Source organism: Passer domesticus, chromosome 8 (assembly GCF_036417665.1).
Source record: "Passer domesticus isolate bPasDom1 chromosome 8, bPasDom1.hap1, whole genome shotgun sequence".
NCBI lineage: Eukaryota > Metazoa > Chordata > Aves > Passeriformes > Passeridae > Passer > Passer domesticus.
In genome coordinates, this window is record NC_087481.1 from 37,405,407 (window position 1) to 37,428,724 (window position 23,318).

The following is a 23,318-nucleotide window of genomic DNA, read 5'->3' on the forward strand; positions in this document are numbered from 1 at the left end:
TCTGAAACTACTATCTCCCAGATCCCTCTACTATCTTCCAAATACAAAGCATTTGCCCTAGCAGGTCCTTCCAAAATCTGTGTCTAAACAGTGTCCCAAGTATCTTGCTGTGCTTGCAGAATAGTTTCAAATAGTCCTTGGGAAAAAAGGCCTTCCACTAGCAGCTATCACCCAGCTGCTTGAAAGGTTCATCCTCCTCCCTTGTTTTGATGAGGCTATTTATAACAAGTGCCCAGCGCAGCATTAATGGCTGCTGCCCTGTCCTCTGATTCTGAAGCATACTGAAGGCTTGACAGACACATGACCCATTCCACAGCAGAGAACCATGCTTCCAAGTAATTCCTTTGTGTAGAGCACAACTCCCCTCCTTGGCTTCCCTGCCTGCCCCTGAGGAGACTGGGACACATCTATTGCAGCACTCCAGTCTTATCAGCTACTCACTGCATCTCTGTAACCCCGGTGAGTTATAGCTCAGAGACAAAGTACAGTCTTCTAATTCCACCTTTTTGTCTACAGGACATGAGAAACTGGAATAATGGGATCGCAAATACAACACAAGAGGGCCCCCTTCCCCTGCCCACTCCAGTAACATTATCTCTTAAAAATCCCCTTCTCCAACAGGCCCAAGACCAGGATAGTTAGTTATTCCTCTAGAAGAGCTGTCCAAATTGATTTCTGATGTGCTAATGTGGTCATCCCAACTGATGCCTGTGACACATCACCTTCTTTACTTGTGTCAACTCCTAGCAGCTCTCTGACCTTCAGGACAACTGATTCTGGGCCAACTGTTCCATTAATTGTAAGGTTTGCATGTGTTTGTCACTGCTGCCATATACCTGTTTGTTACAAAGTTCAATCCCCTTCTGAACTCAGGATCCATCAATATGCTCCCTCCTTCTATGCTATGCTCCAAAATGCTCAAAATGTACTAGGAAAGATATTTGTTGTATTTCTCCTTAACCACTATCACACAGCCCTAAAGTATAGTATCTTCTTCCATTTTCTGCTATTTAGCCTAAATATTGCTCAGTACAAGGAACTAATACCAATATTATATTGTATTTTACAGTGTACTGAGATTACAGCAAGGGTCATTGCATTTGCATATTTTTCTATTGTTACAAAAAAGTGGAAAAAAAGCACTTAAAACAACTATGGATCTCTCTATGAGGTGTTGAGATAGACAATTATGAGAAACTTCACCAAGAAGTCAGCATATACTCCTATTAGGAAGAATTCATCTTGGAGAGCACTTCCTATGTACTCCTATCCAGACAAAGGTTGGGAAGGGTTTAAGACATCTGTGCTTTTATATTAATATCCTAGATGCATTTCTGCCCATTTTAAACACTACTTTTCTATCAAATAGTATTACATCTAGCATGAGTATGCGCTATAAACAAATTAGAGCAACAATACCTGTAATTAAGAATTTGGATCATTTGGGTTATTGATGTCATCATGTTGCTAAGCAGTCAGCAATCAAGCCCACTGATGTGGTCTATCTGCCAGTAAAGTTAAACCAAAAACATCACACTTGGCAAGAGCTGCTGGAGGGCAAAGGGGTAGGGAGCCATGTACTAAGGTCCTAGAAATGGAGTCAAATAAGAGCAGGTTCCTTTGGATCACAAAACCAGATTTTAGTCTACTGATCTTTCCACAATTTTAGACTGAATGTAGCCTTCACAGCAGAAATCTTTTAAGAACTACATCCACACTAAATCTGCAAAATAAAGTAACACCATGTAGCTAAGTAACATTCTGGACTTGAGTCTGATTTAAAAAGATAACAATTTTTACCAAGCACAGCCTAACTTAAACCTGTCAATCTTGGGTTCATATTTATGTATGCACATCAGGATCACACTTACCAACCTTTACATACAATTCCACACACAGCCAAGGGAACTCGACACCACTGAAGTAACTCTTCTACAGAAAACATAATCAAGGTACTTATGAAAAGCTTCCAGACAAACACTTGAAAGATGCCAATACACAGCTGAAAACCATGAGCAGACAGGAGTGTCACAGCAAAATTCAACTACTGCTGGGAGCTGGAAACAGCTTAAAAATCTGCTTCTCAGAGACCCCTACTCCCAAATCAACATTTTGTGGAAGGTCCTCTGCAATAGCTTGTGCTCAGAATCTAACCCTTACATAAGTAGCACTATTCAACTCCTATTTATATTTTGTTAATATTTGTGTCAGAAGAAAACACTCATGGCACTCCATCCAGAACAAAAGACGCAACCTGTGAGCTGTTACCCTTCTATGTTTGGAGTTCTCCATCTCTTTAAAGGCATCCCCCACCAATTAATTACCAGACTCAGGCAGATGGAATCAAGCACTTTTCCATTAAAGTTTGTTTTGTTTGAAACAGAACCAAGTAAAATAAATCCTTTGGTATGATAGGGAAGAATTTGTGAGTTTTCATGTAATGTTCGGTATCAAGCCAAAGATCTGAAAGAACAGCAAGTACTAGCAATTGTGTTAATAATACACCAGTATTATTAAAGTGAAGATTTACCTAAAACTAACATTTCAAGCTATCCCAAGAGCTAATGTTTTTTGTCTTTTTGTCAAAACATCACAACCTTTGTTTTGATATTATATGAACAAGCTGAGAAGACACAGGTTCAAAAGGGTAGTCAGAAATATCAAAACAGCTGAGTATTCAGACAGGACAGTTCAATACAGATAGGTCAGCTCAATGCTGCAAGTTCAGAGGTATGACCATGAGTGGAAGGCAGAAATAGGTGAGGTGAAAGTGTGAGCTTATTAAGACTTACAATTCCTAAAACTGTAATTCATGTTACCATTTTTTCCATAACTATTCTGTGTGCCTCTGAACTGTTCTTATCTATGTCAGTGGGAAGAAGGTCAAAGATAGAGGACCTTAAATAGGTGTTAGTACCCTCTTTGAAAGCACTTTTGAAACAGCTTCAAACGACCCCAATCCCAAGATCCACACAAACACTATTAAAAAAAAAAAAGAAGACTAGCTGTAACTTGAGATGCTCAGATCACTGACAAAGAAAAGAGAATGTAGCAGGTTGTTCAGAGTAAAGGAAAGCTTTCTTCATGATGAACAGAGTAAGCCAAAGATTCTCTCATTATTGTTACAAGAAATAATGCCAGCTCTCATTCCTCTCCACATTCTCAAGTAAACCCAACACAGGAGGCCCAAAAACCTTTAGCTCCTTTATAGAAAGCTTCACAGAAGAGGTTAAGGCTAAACAAATGCCCTTCATGAATAAAAGGAAAGGTAAAGATGACTGCATTACAGTCAGACCTACAAAAGGCACCCTTTGAGTGAATTAATTTGCTAACACTTATTTTACCTGTGCCAGTTGCCAGTAACCCCCTTGAGTGGAGGTTCTGTGTATGAAGTGGACTACTTATAAGCAGAGTGAAAGCATAAGCAAGAGAAAGAGAACTGAAGTACCCTTAAAAGCAAGACTTGTATGTGCAGAGGGCATCAGTCTTGAATACCAATTGAATGAATAAATTTGTCAGCAGGTTAAGTGGCTTAGAAGATCATTAACAACTCTGTATTGTTCTTGGTTTTATAAGCAATACCTTAAGTTATTTAAATTTACATTTTAAAAACTATTCAATAAATGACACTGAGAAGTAAATTGTTTATACAACTGTAACTGTTGAATGAACTCCCTTCAGGAAATGCCTTTACCTTCTGGTGTTTAATGCTGACAGCACATGAATACTGGGTTGTAAATGTATCTCCTGTGCACATTAGACATTACCTGCTTGCCTTCTTACTGCTCTATGTACCTCTACAAGACCCAACTGACAAGACAGGAAGATGGACCAGGAGGTTTTGCGTAATATAACACGTACACTGAATATCCTCAGAATCTTTATATGGCACTGAGGCCAACCAGAAGAGACAGATGGCATCCATACCATTAAGCTCTGACTCTCAGCTGGGGTGTTAACCTGGCTGTTAACATAATCCTCCCAGACTCATGGCTCAGGAAGATTGTAATCACACTTGGAGAGTGACAGATGCCCTGGACCAAAATTGTATCAGGGACTGTTTTAGAGTAGATAAAGTTCCAGACCCCAAGAGCTTCTCCTATTATTTTATTCATATCTATAAAGGACAGCCTAGCAGTACTAAACAACATGAACAACAGTGAAACAGGGAGTTTAATACTGAGAAGCCAAAAGACACATCTAAGAAATCACTGCAAGTACTGAGTTTGCTCAGGTCAGTGGTCATGACACACATAAGATACAAAAGATGCAAGTTACATTTGTCTGATGAGAGCAGCAAAATGTCACTGCTGTTCATCACTTGCTCTGCTAAAGCATGCTATATAACAGGGAATTAACCAAATAAGATTTGGAAGAAAAAGAAACCTCAACAGGTGACGAAGGTTATTATTAAATTTGATGGTAATACCTGGTTACTCAACATATACAGAAATTGCATAAGAAAGGGCACACTACCTACCAAGCATCGAACACAAATGTACCTATTACAGCACACTTCAAAAAGCTAAGCCCAAGATACAGTAATCTGCTAAATATCTAGAGACTCAAAATAGCAGTAAACAAGGGAAAAATAAAATTTCTTTAAAAGAAGGTAGAACCGACTGATAAAATTCTGGCACTGGAAACAAGACATCTGTTAAGGAAGCCACAAGGCTCTCTCTGTGCCTTAACAACAGCATGACAGGCCTTTGCCTTCTACTGCCTGGGCCATGGGCCTGGAGCTCTCACTGCTGAAGACCAAAGTAAGAAAGTCATGGAGCACCTCAGCCTTCCTCATATAATGAGTAACCAGGTCCTCCATGTCCTTCCAGACAGGGCTCACTTTTCTCTATTCTTCCTTCTATCACCAATGTATCTATACATTTTTCTTGTTTCCCTCAATGTCCCCAGGCAGATTTAACTTTATCAGGGCTTTGGTTTTCCTAACCTGAACCCTACCAATTCAGACAATATATGTCTTCCTCCCAGGCTACCTTACCCTATCTAAAAAATTTAATAATTAAAGATGCATTACTTAGTTTAAATCTGTTTTCAGTCACCAGTCTTCAGAAGATGGCTTTCCATGTTCACTAATGCCCTATAAATACAGCTTTGTCAAAAAAATACTTACTATCATTCTTACTATGTTTAGCCTTGCCTTTTCACTGTTTTCAATGTTATCTGGAATAAAGATGCTCTTCAGTTAAAACAGCCTTAGCTTCTGTATCTGAAGTGACATGTCTGCTTTCTTTTGCAATCCTGATAAATGTACAGTGTCTTAAAGCTATATAGAAGTGATGCCAAGAAATCCCAAGAGGCTGATTTTCTTGGAATAATCTTAAGTCAACTAAGCTTGATTCAAAATCCATCTTCATTCCCCCCTCATCTAAATCTCAGCCTGACAGAATGCTCCTTATTAGTTATTTAGGAGAGGCCAAACTCAAGCCTTGGGGTCAGCAACATAATCAATCATCAAGAAAAGAACAGAAAATAAGCAGCAGCAGTCAGGCTCCCTCACAGATTTACAGCTAGCACAGACACTTTAAATTCATTCCTAAAGAGGAAAAAAAAAAAAGGAAGAAAAAGGTAATTCAACCTTTCATCTGGACACAGTGTACCTGTACACATCACCACAAAACCATGAGGAGACTGACACAGTGTTCTGTACTGGGGTACACAAGTCAGTCAGTGAAGCACAGAAACCCCCACAGCACACAATGATTCAACTGGGCCACCACGTTTAACAAACAAGAGGCCTGTTTTACACTGATCCCTAAATCATCATAAATGTAGCTTGAGAATACACCTTGCCAATAAAGCCTATTAAAAAAACCAAACTGTTCCTCTCCACATTTGGTCTCACATTTTCACCATCCACTGTTTGCTACAGCCCCAGCAGTAACAAATTGGTACTTTCAGGACTGTAATGTGAGAAAGGAAATGCTCTTAATTAAAGCAAATTTTATCTTAAAAAAACCCCATGGTCCCACTTCATCCCCACCTCAATTCTGTTTACAGAACAAAGCATGATTGTGAACAATTCTTTTTAAAAGTGTGTTTATTCCTAGACTGTATTTCTGTTGTATTTCAATATTTGTTAGGGCAAACTGTAGAACATCTTAACACCAGAGTTTGGAAAATGACAGTGCAAGAGGTGTTTACTGAATGTGTCCATAATTTCACAGACAATCTAACTTTTCAAATGCTATTTCTAGTTCATATTAATTTTTGATTAAAGTAGTTAGACATGAAAAAAAAAAATTCCATACGATTGCCTTAAAGCAAGTTTACCAAAATATTACTTTCTACCAACAAATTATTTCTCATAAAGAGATTAAGACTATCACTGTTATATAAACACATACCACACAAGTGGATCAGCCACTTCCAGCCTCCTGCAGCTCAGGCCCAGCTCTAACTGCAGGCAGGTATCAGACAGTGGTTCTCAGCACTTCCACAAGCATACCAGAACCTAAATGTCACACATGTGAAGACACTTCCTCTGATCTCTCTAACACATTTGTTTCATTATATCATCCACCTTTACTTTTTTAAAAATTGTTTTGTTTTCCAGAAGTCAATTCATTAATTAGTAAAAGAACTTAAGTTTTCTTAGTTCAGGATCTATGTCTTCTTTCCATCTGAATAGTTTAAAATTCTCTTTAACATGTTACTTTAAGAGAAGTCTACAAATAAGGATACACAATGCAAATAAACTGTGTCAATTCATCATAACAAAGAAGAAAAACACATTTTCATTACTTCTGCTCTCTTTTGCCCCCACAACATTTTTCTGTTAATAGTTTGCCATTGTTTCCCTTTTCAAGTATGCTTTAAAGACGAAATCACACCATTTCTGTACTGTAATGGCTTTTGCTCATTTACCTCATTCCAGCTTCCTCCCAAAACATGAAAACACTTGAAGGAAGCTTTTCACCTTTTCTGAGGTTCTTCTTTACTGATGTACTAGTTTTTCAGAGGCCCTGTAAAAACCTGAGGCAGCATTTTTACTCTATTCCACCACTTATTATCAACATGTTTATTGTATTTAAAAAGTTATTCATCTTCCAAACAGGGTTGACATTTCCCAAATGCTAGTATCCTACCAGCAATATGTTGCCCTAAATGAGAGGCTACATATTAGTCCATTACTAGTTTTAAGTTTTGCTCAATTAGATTTTTTTGGATGGCTGCACAAACATGGTACTTCACCAAAAAAAATCACTGCTTTTCTGGTTTCCAAAAAGGAGTAGCCTAATTTGCTGTTAAAGCTGAAAGCCTGGAAACACTACAGTGAGAACCACAGCTTAGTGAGTTATAAAATAGATAATTTGGCACAGCAACATTTTCAAACCTTCTTGATACATTAAAACACCACAAAGCCATTTTGGAAGATGAAACTGGAAGAACAAATTATTGTCCAACTAGCCATGGAAATCTAGACTGACTCCTTCTGAAGATACCGCAAAAACCCAAGATACAGTAATGCACACAAATAAGAAAACTAAGCCCAAAATTGTCTAAAGGAATTGTTGCTTTTAATCAAAAATAACCTTTTGTCCATATCAGAAAAAAAAACAGAGCTTTTCAATTACAGGAGCCACAAGGAAGTTGGAAATAACCAGCTGATCCTGGAAGTGTAAATGCTGTTTGAATGGAGCATATTAAAAAATAAGGGTTTTATTTTTGAGCTGTATGCTCACCTTCAAGCTTAGCAGAAACCCAAATCTTTTCCTTTGACAGAAACATTGATTTTACAGGCTACACCAGCTCTTTAACAAACTTGATGGCAGAACAAAACTGCACTAACCACCAGAAGAAAATCTTAACCTTTTCAGCCTTCTTAAACTGTGCCTGAATACTAACCTAGGTTTCATGGAATGCAGTCTTTTCAGCTTGTTTCAAAAGTATCTCAAAACTGCTGGCTATAAGAAATAAACACACTGCCCACAGTCTCAACACTAGAGGTTTATGTTACCTGTAGACACCTGTGGGACAGAAAGCTTCTCTGCCTACAGTCACTCTCTGGGCTCAACACACAATGCTTACCACTTCTGCATGACTGGGCACTGAGCAGTGAACATCTTCCACATTTCCATGGAGAGATGCAGATCTTCTGAAACAAGTGCAAACTGGAAGCAATTCAAGAATGCACTTTACAAAACTATGCATCTATTTTTTTTTGCCTATTCAGTGCCTCATCACCATCCCCCACTTCTCAAGGAAAGTGCATACAGGATCATGTATAACAAACACTTTTGAGGACATCTGTACCAACTCCCCACAATTTCAGCCCAGAATACTTCTGGGGCTTTTGTGCTCAAAAGCCCCTAAATGGTTAATGTGAACATGAGATTGTAGGCATTTCCAGTTAAGAGGACAGGACTACAACTGAGAGAAAAGAAACAAGGTTTAGTTCCAGATCTTCAGTCAAGTTCTTCAAAGCTGTGAACCACAAAAAAACACCATTAAGAAGCAATGCAGGCTAATGAATGTTGTTACTAACCAGGAAAAGAGTGGTTACCAATTATAAAACATCACTAATGGTACTGACCGCCTCTATCACTGGCTCTGATACTTACACATGAAAAGCATTTAGGAGGAAAGAAATAACTTTTCATTAATAGTTTTCCCTTACTTGTAGAGGAAATTTTTTTGTTCCTCCCATACTTTGGAAACTTGCCTTCCCTGGTGCTATACCATAGCCTGTTGCAGTGCTATTACTGCTGTTGCCCTGCTGCTTCTGCAGATCAGGACTTGAAGAATTACTCACCTGTTTGAACAGAACAATAAACAAAAACCAACACTTGACCAAGAAACATACCAGATTTGGGGAAGTGAGCAAACCAGGGACACTTAACAGAGCCGATTTCCTGCACCAAAATAGAAGTTCTCAGGTAATATAAATGCTATTGGTTTCTTCCACTGTCAGACTTGAATTGCCTTTCCCTATTATGGCTTTCTCACCAAAAAAAATCTGAGCTACACATCCTAAATCCTAAAGGTGAATCAGGGGTTAAGTCAAGCTAAGGAAAAAAACCATTTCCAGCCTTTTCAAGTTGCATGCAAAAAGTGATAGGAAAGTTTAAAAAGTTAGTACTGACTTTCCCACACAGACAAGTGAACCAAAAAATACCCAAAAACCCACAAAACAAAGAATGTATTTAGCCCAAACAGAATCCCAGCATCCTTAAATATGTTTCATCTCTTGAGCAAGAATAATAATTTCACAATGAACAGATAAACCAAAAAAAAAAACCCACTGAATTCTGAAGGGGAGGAAGAAACTGCTACAATCAGTTGGACCAGAAACAGCCCCAAGATAAGTAACAAAAGGCTACCAAGGACTTGCTGCTCAGCATTAAGCCCAGTTGTTACTGTAATGCAAATGAACTGTCAACATCCTAGCCAGCACAGTTGGAAAGGTTTATCCTAACAGTCACATGCATTTCTTTTCTTCCAGCTGCTGGCTAGGCCTCCAGCATGGAATTTGCAATCCAGTATGCAGAAATGTGAGACTGTGACAAGATGAGCTTTGTGAAGAAGTATGAATCAAAAGACAACTTTAAACTTACAGAAAACAAATATGAAATAGTGCTGTATTTCATTCTAGTAATAATGAACTCCGTTAGATATGCCAAATAAAGAAATACTAGTATGCTCTGGCACTGCAGTCTGATGAACAGAAATAGAAAGCATATGAAGATCCCAGGCTTTGCAAGAGCTCAAATCAGGAAAGCAAAGAAAAACGTCTTGCATAGAGGAGCTGCTAAAGTTTATAAAAGAAGTGGGTCTGCACAGAGAGCAGCTACCACACAGTGGCTTCAGGGCTTGCACTGTCCCCGCCACAGCAGCAGTACAGGCCGAGCTGACAGGGGCCAGCCCAAGGCTCACCCAAAGGCCAGCACACCCAGTGAGTCCTGGGGACAGCAACCACAGCTGTGCATCTCTGCAACGGGACTCGAAACCGAAGCCACAACGGGCTCGTAGGCAATAAAGTCTGCTTTCTGCTTCCCTGCTGGAGCAACTCCAGCTGGAGTCTACTTGCCCAAAAACTTTATTTACAGCAAATATCGAAGATGGATGCAGAAGTCAATTATTCTCCCTCAGACAAAACCCTGCAATCACAATCCTGTAAATCCCACAGAATACAACAACAACAAAGAAATGAAAACAAAACGAACAGCCCAGACCCAAAAAGTTTGGCAGGAGCTTTCAGTCCTGTAAAATGCAGGAAGGTATAAATGTAACAAGCAAATTAAGACCTTTATTCATTTTCAGGAAATGCTTTTTATGTTAGATACACTCCAAGTGAAAATCAGGATCCCTATCCCTACAGGAAAAATCAACCATCGGTTACAAAATAGTATTTAATAAAGCATACTTAGAGTAAACAAAATGCAGACTTCATGCAAACCATTTTGTCCTCAGTAGAACATGCTACAAGAAAATAGAACAGGTTAAACTGATTGTCTTAGAGTGAATTAAGCAGTATCAAGTCTTCAATTTTACAAATCAGCAGTTTAACCATTTAATAAAATATTTATAACTAAACTCTTCTCAATTTCTAAACAGCCCAACAAGTTTCTATCACAGTCAAAATCTCTAATTTCCCCACAATTAATAATAATAAAAAAATCTTACCAGGCTTTAAAAACACAGTTACAGAGCATGTTTTTTAAATTTAACAATATTTCTATTTAAATTATGAATGACATAAAGAAAACTAGAAATTAAATTATTGCTGAAGGCAATCAGAGTAGCAAATTCGGGCATTTTACAGCACGCCTGCTTCTCACAAGAGTTAATTTCCTCTTTTAAAAACTCCTCTTTCCCATAGGCGAGATTATAGATTCCTGAAGAGACAGACCAACAGACCTTTATATTGGTGTCTACAGAGTAAGAAATACTGCTATTACCAGTTTGGATATGAAATACAGGTAAATTTAAATATAGTTAGAGAAACGTTAAGGTGAAAAAACTAAAAATCAGTGCTCAGAAGACAAATACCTATTTTTTCCTTTAGCAAAATGAAAGAATTTATTTTCCCTTGCTAGTTACAGCATGACCACATAAGACCCATCTGTGAAAATTAAATTAGTTTAAGAAAAGGAATGCATCACAATCTGAACAAACAAATGCATTTCACTTACCAAAAAAGAGGCAAATTTTTACCACAAACTACATTTTCAGCAGACTGCTGACAAAGCAGAAGTTGTGTAGTGGCTTAAAGGCTGTGTTCTTTCCAGCCTATCAAGTGTCTAGATACATACAAAATAATGTGAGCAGTCAACTGCTTGCACACAGTTTTTAAAATATTCCCTTCTGTGGTTTGTAACTATCATTTTCTGAAAATTACTTGCTCAGTTACGTTTTTATTATTATAGTCTAAACCATGTTCTGGTTACTGTTATAAAAAAAGACAAGTACCAGTGACTGCTTCACAGATTTCAAAATAAAGCAGTTTACAAGCATTACCCACATAACAAATGAAGACTTAACATTCAGAGCATAAAATTTATCTTGCTATGACTTTATGAGAACATGACAGTCTAGATAATGTCACTGGTAAAGAATGCTTTAAACTATGATAAACTTGGTCTGTTCAAGTTTAGAATAATTACTGGGAGGTTTTATATCGCATCTTCTCAGACCAGTTAGAGCAATTTATACCCAGGAGACCACAAGTGAACAGAAAAGTAAAGCACAAAGAAGATGGGAGTTAGTCCAAAGGCAGAAACACATCAAATTACAAGAAAAAGAGTAAATAATTCATTTTGAAGTGTTTTCCTGTAAAAAAGGTTTTGAGGTCACTAATTCAGATGCAGCTATGCCCCATTTCATGGAATTCAGCCTCCCTCCTGAAAAAAGATACAAATGCATTATTGGAAAACTAGCCTTTAAAGTCTTTCCTTCCCTTCTACATACAGAAAAAACAGCCACAAACAATTCCCTCACTACCTTTTAGGTAGTTTGCACCTTACTCTCAGTACACAGCCAGACTTTCTCAGTTATCTCTTGGTTCCTCATTCTGCTGGCAAATGGAACAGTCTGATTCCCAGTTAGTTAAGGGAACCTCTGTCCAGAAAACAAAGGGGAAGTACTGAAGGACTGCCTGCGTGCTTCTGCAGTGGATGGTGTGGCAGCCACAGCAGAAGCTAAAGGTGTCTCTGTCCTGTGCCCAGTTTGTACAGCTGCAGCCCACACCTGGGATCTGAACGTGTCTGCAAAGAGGAAGGTCTAGGAACAGCACCAGATAAGCTCCAAGCAATTATCACATATAACCTAATGATTGAAAAAACCCCATGTGCTTCCAGATTTTTCCAAAGGACAAGAAGGCCAGAACACCCTATTGATTTTCACAGATTGAGCAGCACAAAGCACAGTAGTAGAGCACACATCCAGAGAGACACAGCATACTGATACCCTGACCTTCTGCGGAATCCACGCATTTCATGGCTGTGCCATCAGTTTTGTATTTATAACCATTGCAAACTCAACCAGAATAACATTTGTTGAGAGTGCTTTTTATTTTTTTGAGAGGGAGATAGAGACACCACAGAGTAACAAAGGAAAAGCCTGGAAGCATTTACCAGTGCCCACTTAAGAGCTCATCTCCTTTGCAAAAAAAAAAAAAAAAGTATTCTAATCCTAAAACAGGGCTGATTTCTACCTAAGAAAGCTTAAAGATCTCTCCACAGACCCAGAAATACGTGGTACTTCTCACAGCCTTTGCTGAAGGGTTGCAGAAGGCGCACAATGGAACAGCTGCTGTGTTCCACTCCAGTGACAGCCACATTTCAGTGGTGGATTAAGTGGTCCAGAACCATTTTTACCTAACTCACAGGGGTATAGTGAAGGCTGTTTATAGAGCCATGCAATGATGGGACATACTAAGTATCTTTATACACTCTAGCACAGTCATGCTGGGTACAACACTGCAAGAACAGAACTTGAAAACTCTACAGTTACAAATGATTGTCTTTGTCCTGCTGTTACACTGCAATGTATTATTATTTGCATTTTAATGTTCTTGCATACACCTTTAGGGCAGGAATCCTATTATCTGAACTATCTCTACCCTCATGTAATTCTACAGGGCCTCCTAAAACATAATAGTGAAAAGCAACTACATACAATATACACTAACTCCTTATCATCCTCCCTCTAAATTACAGTGGAAAGATGGATTCAGGAGTAATGAGGACACTCAACTGAGAAGTTTCCTTAGATAATTTTGTTTGGAGTTCCCTTATACAAAAAGATTTGGGGAGTAACAAATCTATATTTAAACAAGTGTGCCTGAAGCTTTCTAACAGGTCAGGCAGCTCAGCAAAATAAAGCAGCAGGTACGTGTACAGCCACTAACACCTACACCCTTTCTGGTAACAATTTTCACTAAGAAAGTGATGAACACAAAAACCAAAATACTTTTCTTCCATGGTGCAATTCTTCAATTAAAGGGGTTTTTTTCCCCTAAAAAAAGACAGAAGCTAGAAATATTAGAATGGAGAGAATGCCTCAGACTAACACCTTCTTAGCTATAATCACAAATAATTGCCTCTTCTTATACTAATGAGCAAAGCAAAATGGAAAGTAATTTAGACAATTCATTCAGGGTAATAGCTTTGTGAGCTAATATTACTGCCGAGAGATCCATTCTCAATTTCCTCGAGTACAATAACAGAGCAGCACTAAGTTTTTCACTTCAGGGAGCTTTTATATCCTATGTAAATATAAACAGAAATCCCATTACCTATTGATAAAAACAACAGAGTTAGTTAAATAAAGTTTCATATGTTACACTTTCATATAACAGCCATCAGCTCCTTGAATCACAAGTGTAAATAAAACACTTCACTTACTGAAATCAATGAGAAACCTTCCAAATCCTTGCCTTTGGTATTGGGGCATGATCATTATGCAGGAGACATTGTACTTCTGCTGGCAAAGCTTTTCCTGTGGGAAGGAGAAACAGATCAAGTATGTCAAAGCACTGCTGAAGTGGGCAATTGCCTGCACCTGCTACTGTCCTTGTAAAATATCCCAATAAGGTGAACAGATGCATGGGTTCAGTACTAAAGTCAAATAATTCCATGTTAATGTCTAATTTTAAGGAAGAAGTATCAAACATACCCTTCAGAATATTTTTTTAATTAGTTAACCACTTGGCATTTTAAAAATTAAACACGTTGTCTGAACAGCATAATAAAGTTTAAATGCTCTAAAGGAGAAAGATAGTAAGAAGAGGGAAATATTTTCACGCTTCACTGACTATTCTCTCAAGGATATGGAAGTGGAATACAATATCCCTACACATGGTGAAGCTGTACTGTCTATAACTGCTGCACTAAGTCCCTGCAGGTTTTCACCTTTTTTTTTTTTTGTCTTCTCTCTGAATATGTGGTCAGGGTGCAGGGGAGGAACCCCATATGTGCAGAACTAAGAAGTTATATTTGAAGCATACTAAGGTTTTAAAAGCTAGATGCTTATCACCAGAGCACAAATCAAGGCAGAATGCTCAGAAACAAAAACTTTCGGACAGAATGAAGTCATATACAGGCAATGGAGACAAATACTACACTGATTGTTCAAGACAGAAGAAGCTAAGATTAGGAAATGTTCTAACTACAGAAGTTTATAAGTTCTTTCCAGTTTATTGATAAGAAGGAAGGTTTTTGTTACCTCTAAAAGATTACACCCCAAAAATCAGCAATATGCAGTTTTGAGGGAGACCAAAGCAACCAGAAATATCCAGGTCAGAATAACTGGCAAGGAGCTGTGGTAAGTACATGTATGGTTTAAAACACCAGCTATGATTTCAGCCTCCACACAAGATGACACCAGACCAGTGATGACATGACAGGATCACATGCCACTACACTCATTCCCAAATACTCTGTCAGATACCCAAGCCAGATTTCACAAGGTTGCTTAGATTCTATAACAGTTAAATATTTTCTCTGTACATGCCTCCCAAACCCTCAAGACTATTACTAGTAAGAAGACCATATCCTGGCAAAACATTTATAACCAGGTAAGAAAAGCCAGAGCATTTCTCCCAGCAAAAGCACACACACACGTTCTTAAAAAAAAAAAAAAGGCAGTGGCAGGGAGACACATATGGATGACATGCAATAATTTGAAATGAAGATTTTTCCCTAAGTTTTGGTGGTGATAATATTTGTGATCATCAGATCATGTTGTGATCAACACAGACTGGCCGAAAGCAACAGGGGTGAAGTGGAAGTAGAACATGTATCTGTTGTTTGAGGGAATGGAGGGAAGGTGTGCTAACAACATCCTTCACTACTCAGCCACCCCAGTAAAGGTAGGACATGGAGATCCATGTGGCAGCAAGGATACAAGGGTTATTCATGTGTCAGAAATCATGGGCGTGCCTGAGCATGGTCACACAGGAAGTAGAGCTGCTCCCCCCAAAAAGGCAGCAGGACTAGAGCACCTACACCAATGCACACAGCATGGCCAACAAACAGGAGTAAATGGCAGCCATGGTGCAGCAGGAAAACTGTGACATAGCTGCCATCATGGAACCATGGTGGGATCACACACGCTGGAGTGCTGAAATGCATGGCTATAAACCCTGGAAATACAGCACAGCAGAAAGGAAGCAGACTAGGAGATTCCTGGGATGTAGGGAATATAACTTCGTGATACAGCTGGGGAGTGAACAAAAAGGGGAAGTCCACAGCTGGACCTGCTGCCTGTGAACAGAGGACTGGGGGTGATGTGATGCTGGAGGTCATCTTGCACACAGTGATCATGAAATGATAGCTTCTGTTTCTTGAAGAAATAATGAGGGGGGTAAACAGAACTGCTACCTTGGACTCCCACAGGGCAGACTTTGGCCTGGTTGAGAAAGTTCCTTAGGATGCAAAAGCAAAGGAGTCTACAAAGGCTAGACGTGCTGAAAGAAGGAAATTTTTAAAAATACAGGAGCAGGCCATCCCCATGTGCTTCCAGATGAGCACGCAGAGACAATCTGACTGTTGAGCAGAGAGCTTTGTCTGAAGCTCAGGGAAAATGAGAGTCTATCACCTTTGGAAGAAGAGGGCAGACAACAGGAAGACTTCAAGGGTGTTGTGAGTTTTTGCAGGGACAGTATTAGAAGGACCAAAGCACACCTAGAATGCAAACTGACCACTGGCACACAAGACAAGGACAATTTGTTGTTATTCTATACCACCAATATAACCACTGAGGGTGGAAGTAAGCAATTCTCCACTTCCAAGAAAGGAGCATGGTTCAAGTGGAGCTAAAAGAGTGTTTTGGAGGGTCCACAGACATTTTTGTCCTTTTCAAGAGGAGTGGGTGGCAAGCAGTGCAGTGCAATGCTGCTGGTCCTGACTGGAGGGTTGTCCACCTTTTTCTTTCCCCCACTGTCTCTGGCTTAGGGGGTAAAAAAAGGTGGGGGGAGCAATAGATCACCTCTGATGCACTAAGCATTTGCATGTAATCACCTCTTTCATACATTGTTTTATTAGTATTGTTGCTGTCACTGTTCCATTTCTTATCTCATTGCTATTTCCAGTAAATTGTTATCCCAACCCATAACCTCTACATTTTGCCTCTATCACTGGAGGAAGTGGAGAGTGGCTGCATGGGGTTTAATTTCCAGCTGGGCTTAAATCACAACAACGAGGAAAAGGCTGAGGTACTTCATGCCTTCTTTGCCTCAGTCCTTAACAGCAAGGCCACCTGTACTCAGGGTATCCAGCCCCCTGAGCAGGAAGACAAACAGGGAGCAGGATGAAGCCCCTGTGAGCAACAAGAAAATGCTTAGTGACCTATCATGTCACTTAAAAGATCTACAAGTCCACAGAGCCCAAGGGAACTGTTGGAAGAGCTCACTGAGCCACTCTCCACCATTTACCAGTAGTACTGGTTAACTATAAAAGTCCCAGTTGAATGGAGGTTAGCAACCATAAAACAAATAAAAAGTGGCAGAAAGAGGATTTGGGAACTACAGGTCTGTCAGCCTGACCTCATGTGTCAGGGGAAGGTCACAAAGCAGATCATTTTGACTGCCATCACATGGCCCATGCAGGACAACCAGGGAATCAGGTCCAGCCAGCTTGGGTTTGTGAAAGGCAGGTGCTGCCTGACTAACGTGATCTCCTCCTATGACAGGGTGACCCACTTAGCCACAGCCTTTGCCTTCTCCTCTATGGTCTACTTGGGCTTTTCTCTCATGCCCAGGAAGTAGTGACAGGTTGAAAGGAAATGGCCTTGAGTTGCACCAAGGAAGGCTCAGATTGCACGTTAGGAAAACTTTCTTCACTGAGAGGGTAACAAAGCATTGGAACAGGCTGCTCATGGGAGTGGTAGAATTGCCATCTCTGGAAATGTTCAAAACACTTGTGAATGTGGCACCTGGGAACACTGTTTAGTAGCAACCATGGCAGTGCTGGGGTAACAGTTGGACTCCATGATCTCAAAGGTCTTTTCCAACATGAACCATTCTATAAGGAACAAAAATCAAGAGACTCACCTTAAGCTGCAACACCTTAAGCACATGGAGAAAATACTTGGCTAAATAAAAGTTGACATGTCTGTCACAAGAAGTTCTGACTGACATTAAAGACTGTGTAAATTGTGCCTACATGTCTCACTTTAATTCCAGCAAGGTCCACCTCTCAGAAGGATGTGGCTAGACATCTAAGAGATTACTATATAATATCCAGATACTCTGACAAGACTTATGGGCTTCTCCTAACTACTCTTTTCCTACAAATCACTTATTTGAAAAAGAAAATATATAGTCAGTAGGAGGTAGCAATACTAGGATCAGGAAGTAGTGAATTTCTGAGTAACTGTACCTATTCAACACATCCCTTGGGGCAAATTATGGACAATAATGGAAGCTTTCCCATTGCAGGCACATCTGACTATAGTTCACCATTTTTCTTGGTCATCTTTGTCAAGATTGTTCACTTAAGTATTATTTTTGTCAATAGCAGCCATCTATTACTTGAAAACAGCTACCACTGAGACATCCACTCTAAACAAGGCAGGCACCATGAAGTCAGGCAAAGTATTCTTACATGGGAGCAGCAAGTAACTGCCTTAGATCAGACTGCACACAAGAGAGCAACAGCACTGCCCATTTACATCTAAATAGCCAGCTGGAACTGCCAGCAGTCAAGCCATGAAAACACATCAACATTCCAAATACCTGCAACTTTTACAAGTTAGATTTGGCATACTCATGCAAAAATGTTGGGGAAGGAAAGAGATTTAAATATTCAACTGAAACCACAACAAATTCTGAAAACAAAATCCCCAAACAAGAAAAAACCTACCCCCATCCATGTGGCTGAACAAATTCTGAATTTGCATCAGTCAGAGGCAAGAAAGTACAATGTATTTGAGACAATGCACATAATATTCAAGATTTACAGAGAGGCTTTCAAGCTTATGGGTTTTTTTCTGACTTCTGATTTTTCTTTGTTTTTGCAAGGAGAAGCATTAAGGAGAGCAGGACATTACAAATATTAAATAAACCCACTTTTAAAATTTTTACCTTAGAGAAATATCCAACTAAATGGCAGCCTTTCTCATCATTTTTTGTAAGGACATAGAAGAGGAATGGTTCAACATCATAATACAAGGTTTTGTGGTCCAGAAAGAGCTTAGCTAACAAACAAAGATTCTGACAATAAATTTTGCTCACATTTCCATCAACCTAGAAAAGCAAGACAGATGCAGTTATTTCCATGGCACCAACAAGTTAGGACAAAACAACTTATTGAATCAATCATATTCTCGAAGGAAATGTGAACAGTATGGTGTTACAAGAAACAAACAAACTAAACACATCAAGGTTCAAAAGAGAAATGCCTCGCTTTCTTCTTAAATAAGCATCATCCAGTAGGTGCTAATTACTTTGCATTTTTAAGTAACCTCTGAGTATCTGGATTTATTAAACAAAGTAACTTCACATTTTAGTTGCTGAAGACAGACTTACCTCTTTCATTTTATGCCTGGAAAAGAAATTAGTACAACTGGCAGACAACAAAAATGCACTAGTTAAAACTGCCTTAAATTGTGGTTTGCTAGAAGACAGTGGAGTACAGCAACTTTTAAAAAACCCCAAACAAAGAAGTGTATTATGCTGAATCGGTAAGATGTAAGGCCAATAAATGAGTAGCAAATTACATATCAATCACATCAATGTTTTGGATAAATTAGACAAGACAAAATTTCCATGCCAGGCTAAAATGCTATTGAGTGAGAGAGGTAAATTTCCTGGCTAAATACTACAATTAGTCTAGGTATATTATGAGTGAAAAGAGTCAAGCTGTGACTCAGACAGCTACAGAAAAGCCAGACACAAATGCAGATTTCCTAGATCAATTAGGTACTTCCTGAAAGGCTCAGTCAAAGGCAACACATTTTTGAAATAATCTTAATAGAATGGTTTGCTTGTACTGATGTTTTTGATAATGACAGTAGCTGTGTTTCATTCAGAGAGAGACAAATGACAGGAACTGTGCAGAAAAAGAAGCCATCTTCTATTCTAATTTGTTTTGAGTAAGAACCCTAGTTACAAATCTAAGCAAAACCCATCCTTTTGGATAATATTTAGGGATTTTAAGGGAACATCAGTAGTATAGCTGCATTAAGTGGATTGAAGAAAAAACATTCAATGAATAGCTACTGCTCCTTAAGGCATCAGGATAAACTTGTATACAGCTCTTAAGAGCCTATCGAATACATCAATCTCTCTTACAGCACACTCCCTTGTCCAGGTGCTTTTTGTTACTTTTCACACTTATTAGCAAGTGTGCAAATTAAATGTGAACACTAAGGAAGCAGAAATCACCACTGGCTAAGCTGTAAGCCTGAAAATGCAAATTATGTGAGCTGTCTTTTTTAGTAAGAACATTTGTACAGAAATGTAAAAAAACTTAAATTTCAGGCAAACACAGCTTGTTCGCCAGTTTTAAATGTGAGAAGCAGGGAAAAAAGAGGGACAGCAAGCTCAAAAGGAAGCATCTGTCAAAAGTTGCTTGGCTACAGCATAATAGTAAGCTATGTCAAAGTCTGCTCTCAAATCTGTCAAAGTCATCCTCTGGGCAGAGGTACATAAATCACAAAATGCCAAACTTATTTCCATTTCTCTCAAAAACACAAAGCATGAAGGAAACCACAAACTCTTCATTCTGCCTAAAAGAAAATGGTTGCACAGAATTCTTGAAAAGATCTATGAAGAAGGACATCAACTAATGACCAAGTTTCTACAGCAGTCAGTGACTACTGACATTAACCTTTGAAATAAAAAGACACAAACCAACTACACAAGTGCTTAGCACAAGTGCTTACTGAAGCACCCAAAACAGACAAAGGGAACAAAAGCAGTGGAGAAAGAGTTGGGACATGGCTTCCACAATACTTTGTTTTCCATGCAGCAATCCCCCACCTCCCCATCCCCTTTCTCAGTATTTCTCTGTACTTTATTTTCTTAGAATTTTTCATTTACATGTTAGCAGTAGTTAATAAAAGTAAATGAGAAAGCACAATTTGCCTATTGTATGCTCCACAGTTCTTAACACCTGCTAACAGAGAATATCAAGTTATTTTAAACAGTCTAGGGCAATTTCATTCTTAATAGGCAAAGAGGTAAGTCTATTTACAACATAAGTCTTTTGCTGGCAGTTCTTCAATATTTATAAAAACTGCTCAAGTCAGGAAGAACACAATCTTGAGGCAAATAGTTATTTTTTTTAATAGCACAAACATAAGCAAATGAACCAAATACAAAGATCTTGTTCTAACTTAAAAAAACCTTTCAAACTGCATCTACCATTATTTGAACAGATAATGGCAATGACAGAACAAAGGACACTTATACAATTTGAAAACATGTTTGAAGAAGAATATGACATCTGCAATTAAAGAAAAATTATCAATACATGCATCTCAATAACACTGTTGAGAATAGAAGTCCTAGAAGTCCTAGAACCCCACCAGTCTTTTCTGTTATTACTACCTGCAATAATGCTTGAGAAACTGGAATGTGAAAGTTAAGGCATAGTTTTAACTGCAGGTATGCTATTAGAAACACAGAATTCTCTTGTCCAGGATATACATTAAACCTCACACTCAAAATAAGTCATCTCCCAAAAAAATAACATAGATAAATAAATCCAAAGTTGAGGTTGTGGCATTTTTTATATTTCAGGGCAAGTTTCTCAAACATCCAAAATGAAGGCAGAAGCACTCAGGAGCTACATTTGTGATTTTAGAACACACAAGAAGCTGTCTTACTGGCTTTTATACTTTGGGAGCACCTACAAGACTTCTCCCTGCACCCAAGGCACTCAAGCAGCCAGAAACAAATGGGTGTCAAGGGGTATTCTTGCTGAGAAGGGAAAGGCAAACCAATCCAAGATGAGAACTGCAAAGAAAGCCCTAAGACTCATGCTAGTCAAGTACCTTAAAGAGCTTGGCATGAAGTACAAGTAAACAACAAATAATGAAAGAACATGGCAGAACAGGGTAGAACAGCTTGGGAAGATGGATTTGTTTTTGCATTATAGGCAGAATATCAACTCGGCTTTGCAGTATAAGAAGAATCTCCAAGGAAGTATTTAAGGATGTTAAAGTTTTCACTAGTTCTACAGCTAGTCTGTAACATCTACAAACTGGTTGTTTTCCAAAAGCTTATAGTTTTGAAACACCTACCTCAAATACTGAAAGGTCATTTCTTCTGTAGATTTCATTGGCTGGAGGATGAAACCAGCCACATTTCTCTGAGTGCCTTAACAAAATGTTTTTACTTTTCATGTATTTAAGACAGAATTCACACAGGTAAAGTTTTGGTAATCTGTAGGAAAATTAAAAAGATATTTTATACAAAAAATTTGTTACATTCCATAAACAAAGTTACCACAAATGAGAAAATATAAGGTATACAGAAATGCTGCTAAAGCACAACTAAATAAGTAAATAGAACATTAGAGTGAATGATTTAACATTCACACAGTACTCATCAGAAAAGGAAAATAAGAAACAGTCAGCTTCAATCAATCAACCACAGTGAACCTAACTGAACAGAGTTGTGCTGTGGTCAGTTTGTGGTTCAGCCTCTGGCAGATCTCGGTTTCTTCCCCCTCCCACCCTCCAGCCTAGCTTTTCCTGTGGTCTCCATCAAAGTAAGCACACTGGAGTAATACTTCAAATTTCATCTTTCCTGTTCCTAATAAAGATAAAGGAAGAACAAAGCAGGATACAGGGCATCTCCTTCCCTTGAATTTTCCTTATTTTGCTTCGGGGGAGGGCTCTGAGATGACTTTTCTTCCCACTGTCTTCCAAATACTTGGGCAAGATGGCAAACTCTGGTAGGATTTTACCTCCTCATCTCCACCTAAATTATCACTTTACTACAGAAGCCAATCCTAAGAGTTCACATAAAGGCAAAACATCTCCCCTCCACAATCTCCACAGCACAGGCAACACAAACAAGTGCTCTTGTCAGGGGAGAATCCAGTTCAGACTACATACAGGTAACCCACATGTCCTGTGTTCTACATACCATCATAAACCATTCCCTTTGGTCATTTTTATGGCTACTTACCTTCATTTTTAAATTACTGAATCAGTGGAAGACTGCTCTAGAAATTAATTAGTCTGCAAAGTTTTAGAGCAGAGGACAATCTTTATCTTCTCTGAAGTTACTAGCACATCGTGGGATTAGAGCCATGGTTTGCACTATTCTAGTATCCTAAGGAAGTTCATCAACAACATAAAAAGTAGTTTGAACTATTTGTTCAATGATGTAATCCCACTGCACTCAACTGAGAGCCACAGTACCTCCTACAGCGTCATCCAACTCTAGCCTCATACTAATAATCAGCCATCATTATGCTTCTATCTGGGATTAATTTACTTGATGGAATAGGTAACTCACCCTTTCACAATAAATTGAGGGAATAAAAAGCAAAACTGAAATAAAAAATTAACACTACAAAAACAGTGGTTATAATAGGAAATGGAAATGCTCTCCACACTTTTTTAGCCCTTGATTTGTATATGATGGATACATGACATATCCCTCATTCCCACCACACAAACAAAAGGCTTTTTAGAGTGACACGATGCAACAGCATTTTGGAACAGATCACGTTGCATGCTGTAGTAGAGCTTGATAAACATACAGTTCAGAATATCTTCCTGTGTGCCATAGAGACAACGGATTAATAAAACATTGATTTTCAGCACACACAAAATTCTGCAGAGATCTGCTGAGCACATGTACTAGTCCAGGCTCTCTGCTGGATTCCAAGGTACACCCT

At 38.8% G+C, this 23,318-nt stretch overlaps 1 protein-coding gene across 9 annotated transcripts in view; it reads right to left on the reverse strand.

Moving 5' to 3' along the window:
• Window positions 1-23,318, reverse strand: part of KAT6B (lysine acetyltransferase 6B) — a 107,389-nt gene that overhangs the window by 18,890 nt on the left and 65,181 nt on the right. For all 9 annotated transcript variants that reach the window (XM_064430423.1, XM_064430421.1, XM_064430420.1 and 6 more), the window contains 3 exons: window positions 21,709-21,850; window positions 18,545-18,706; window positions 13,866-13,959 (listed from right to left, as the gene is read on the reverse strand). In XM_064430423.1, the coding sequence (XP_064286493.1) occupies window positions 13,866-13,959; window positions 18,545-18,706; window positions 21,709-21,850 (398 nt within the window). The remainder of the gene's footprint in view (window positions 1-13,865; window positions 13,960-18,544; window positions 18,707-21,708; window positions 21,851-23,318) is intronic.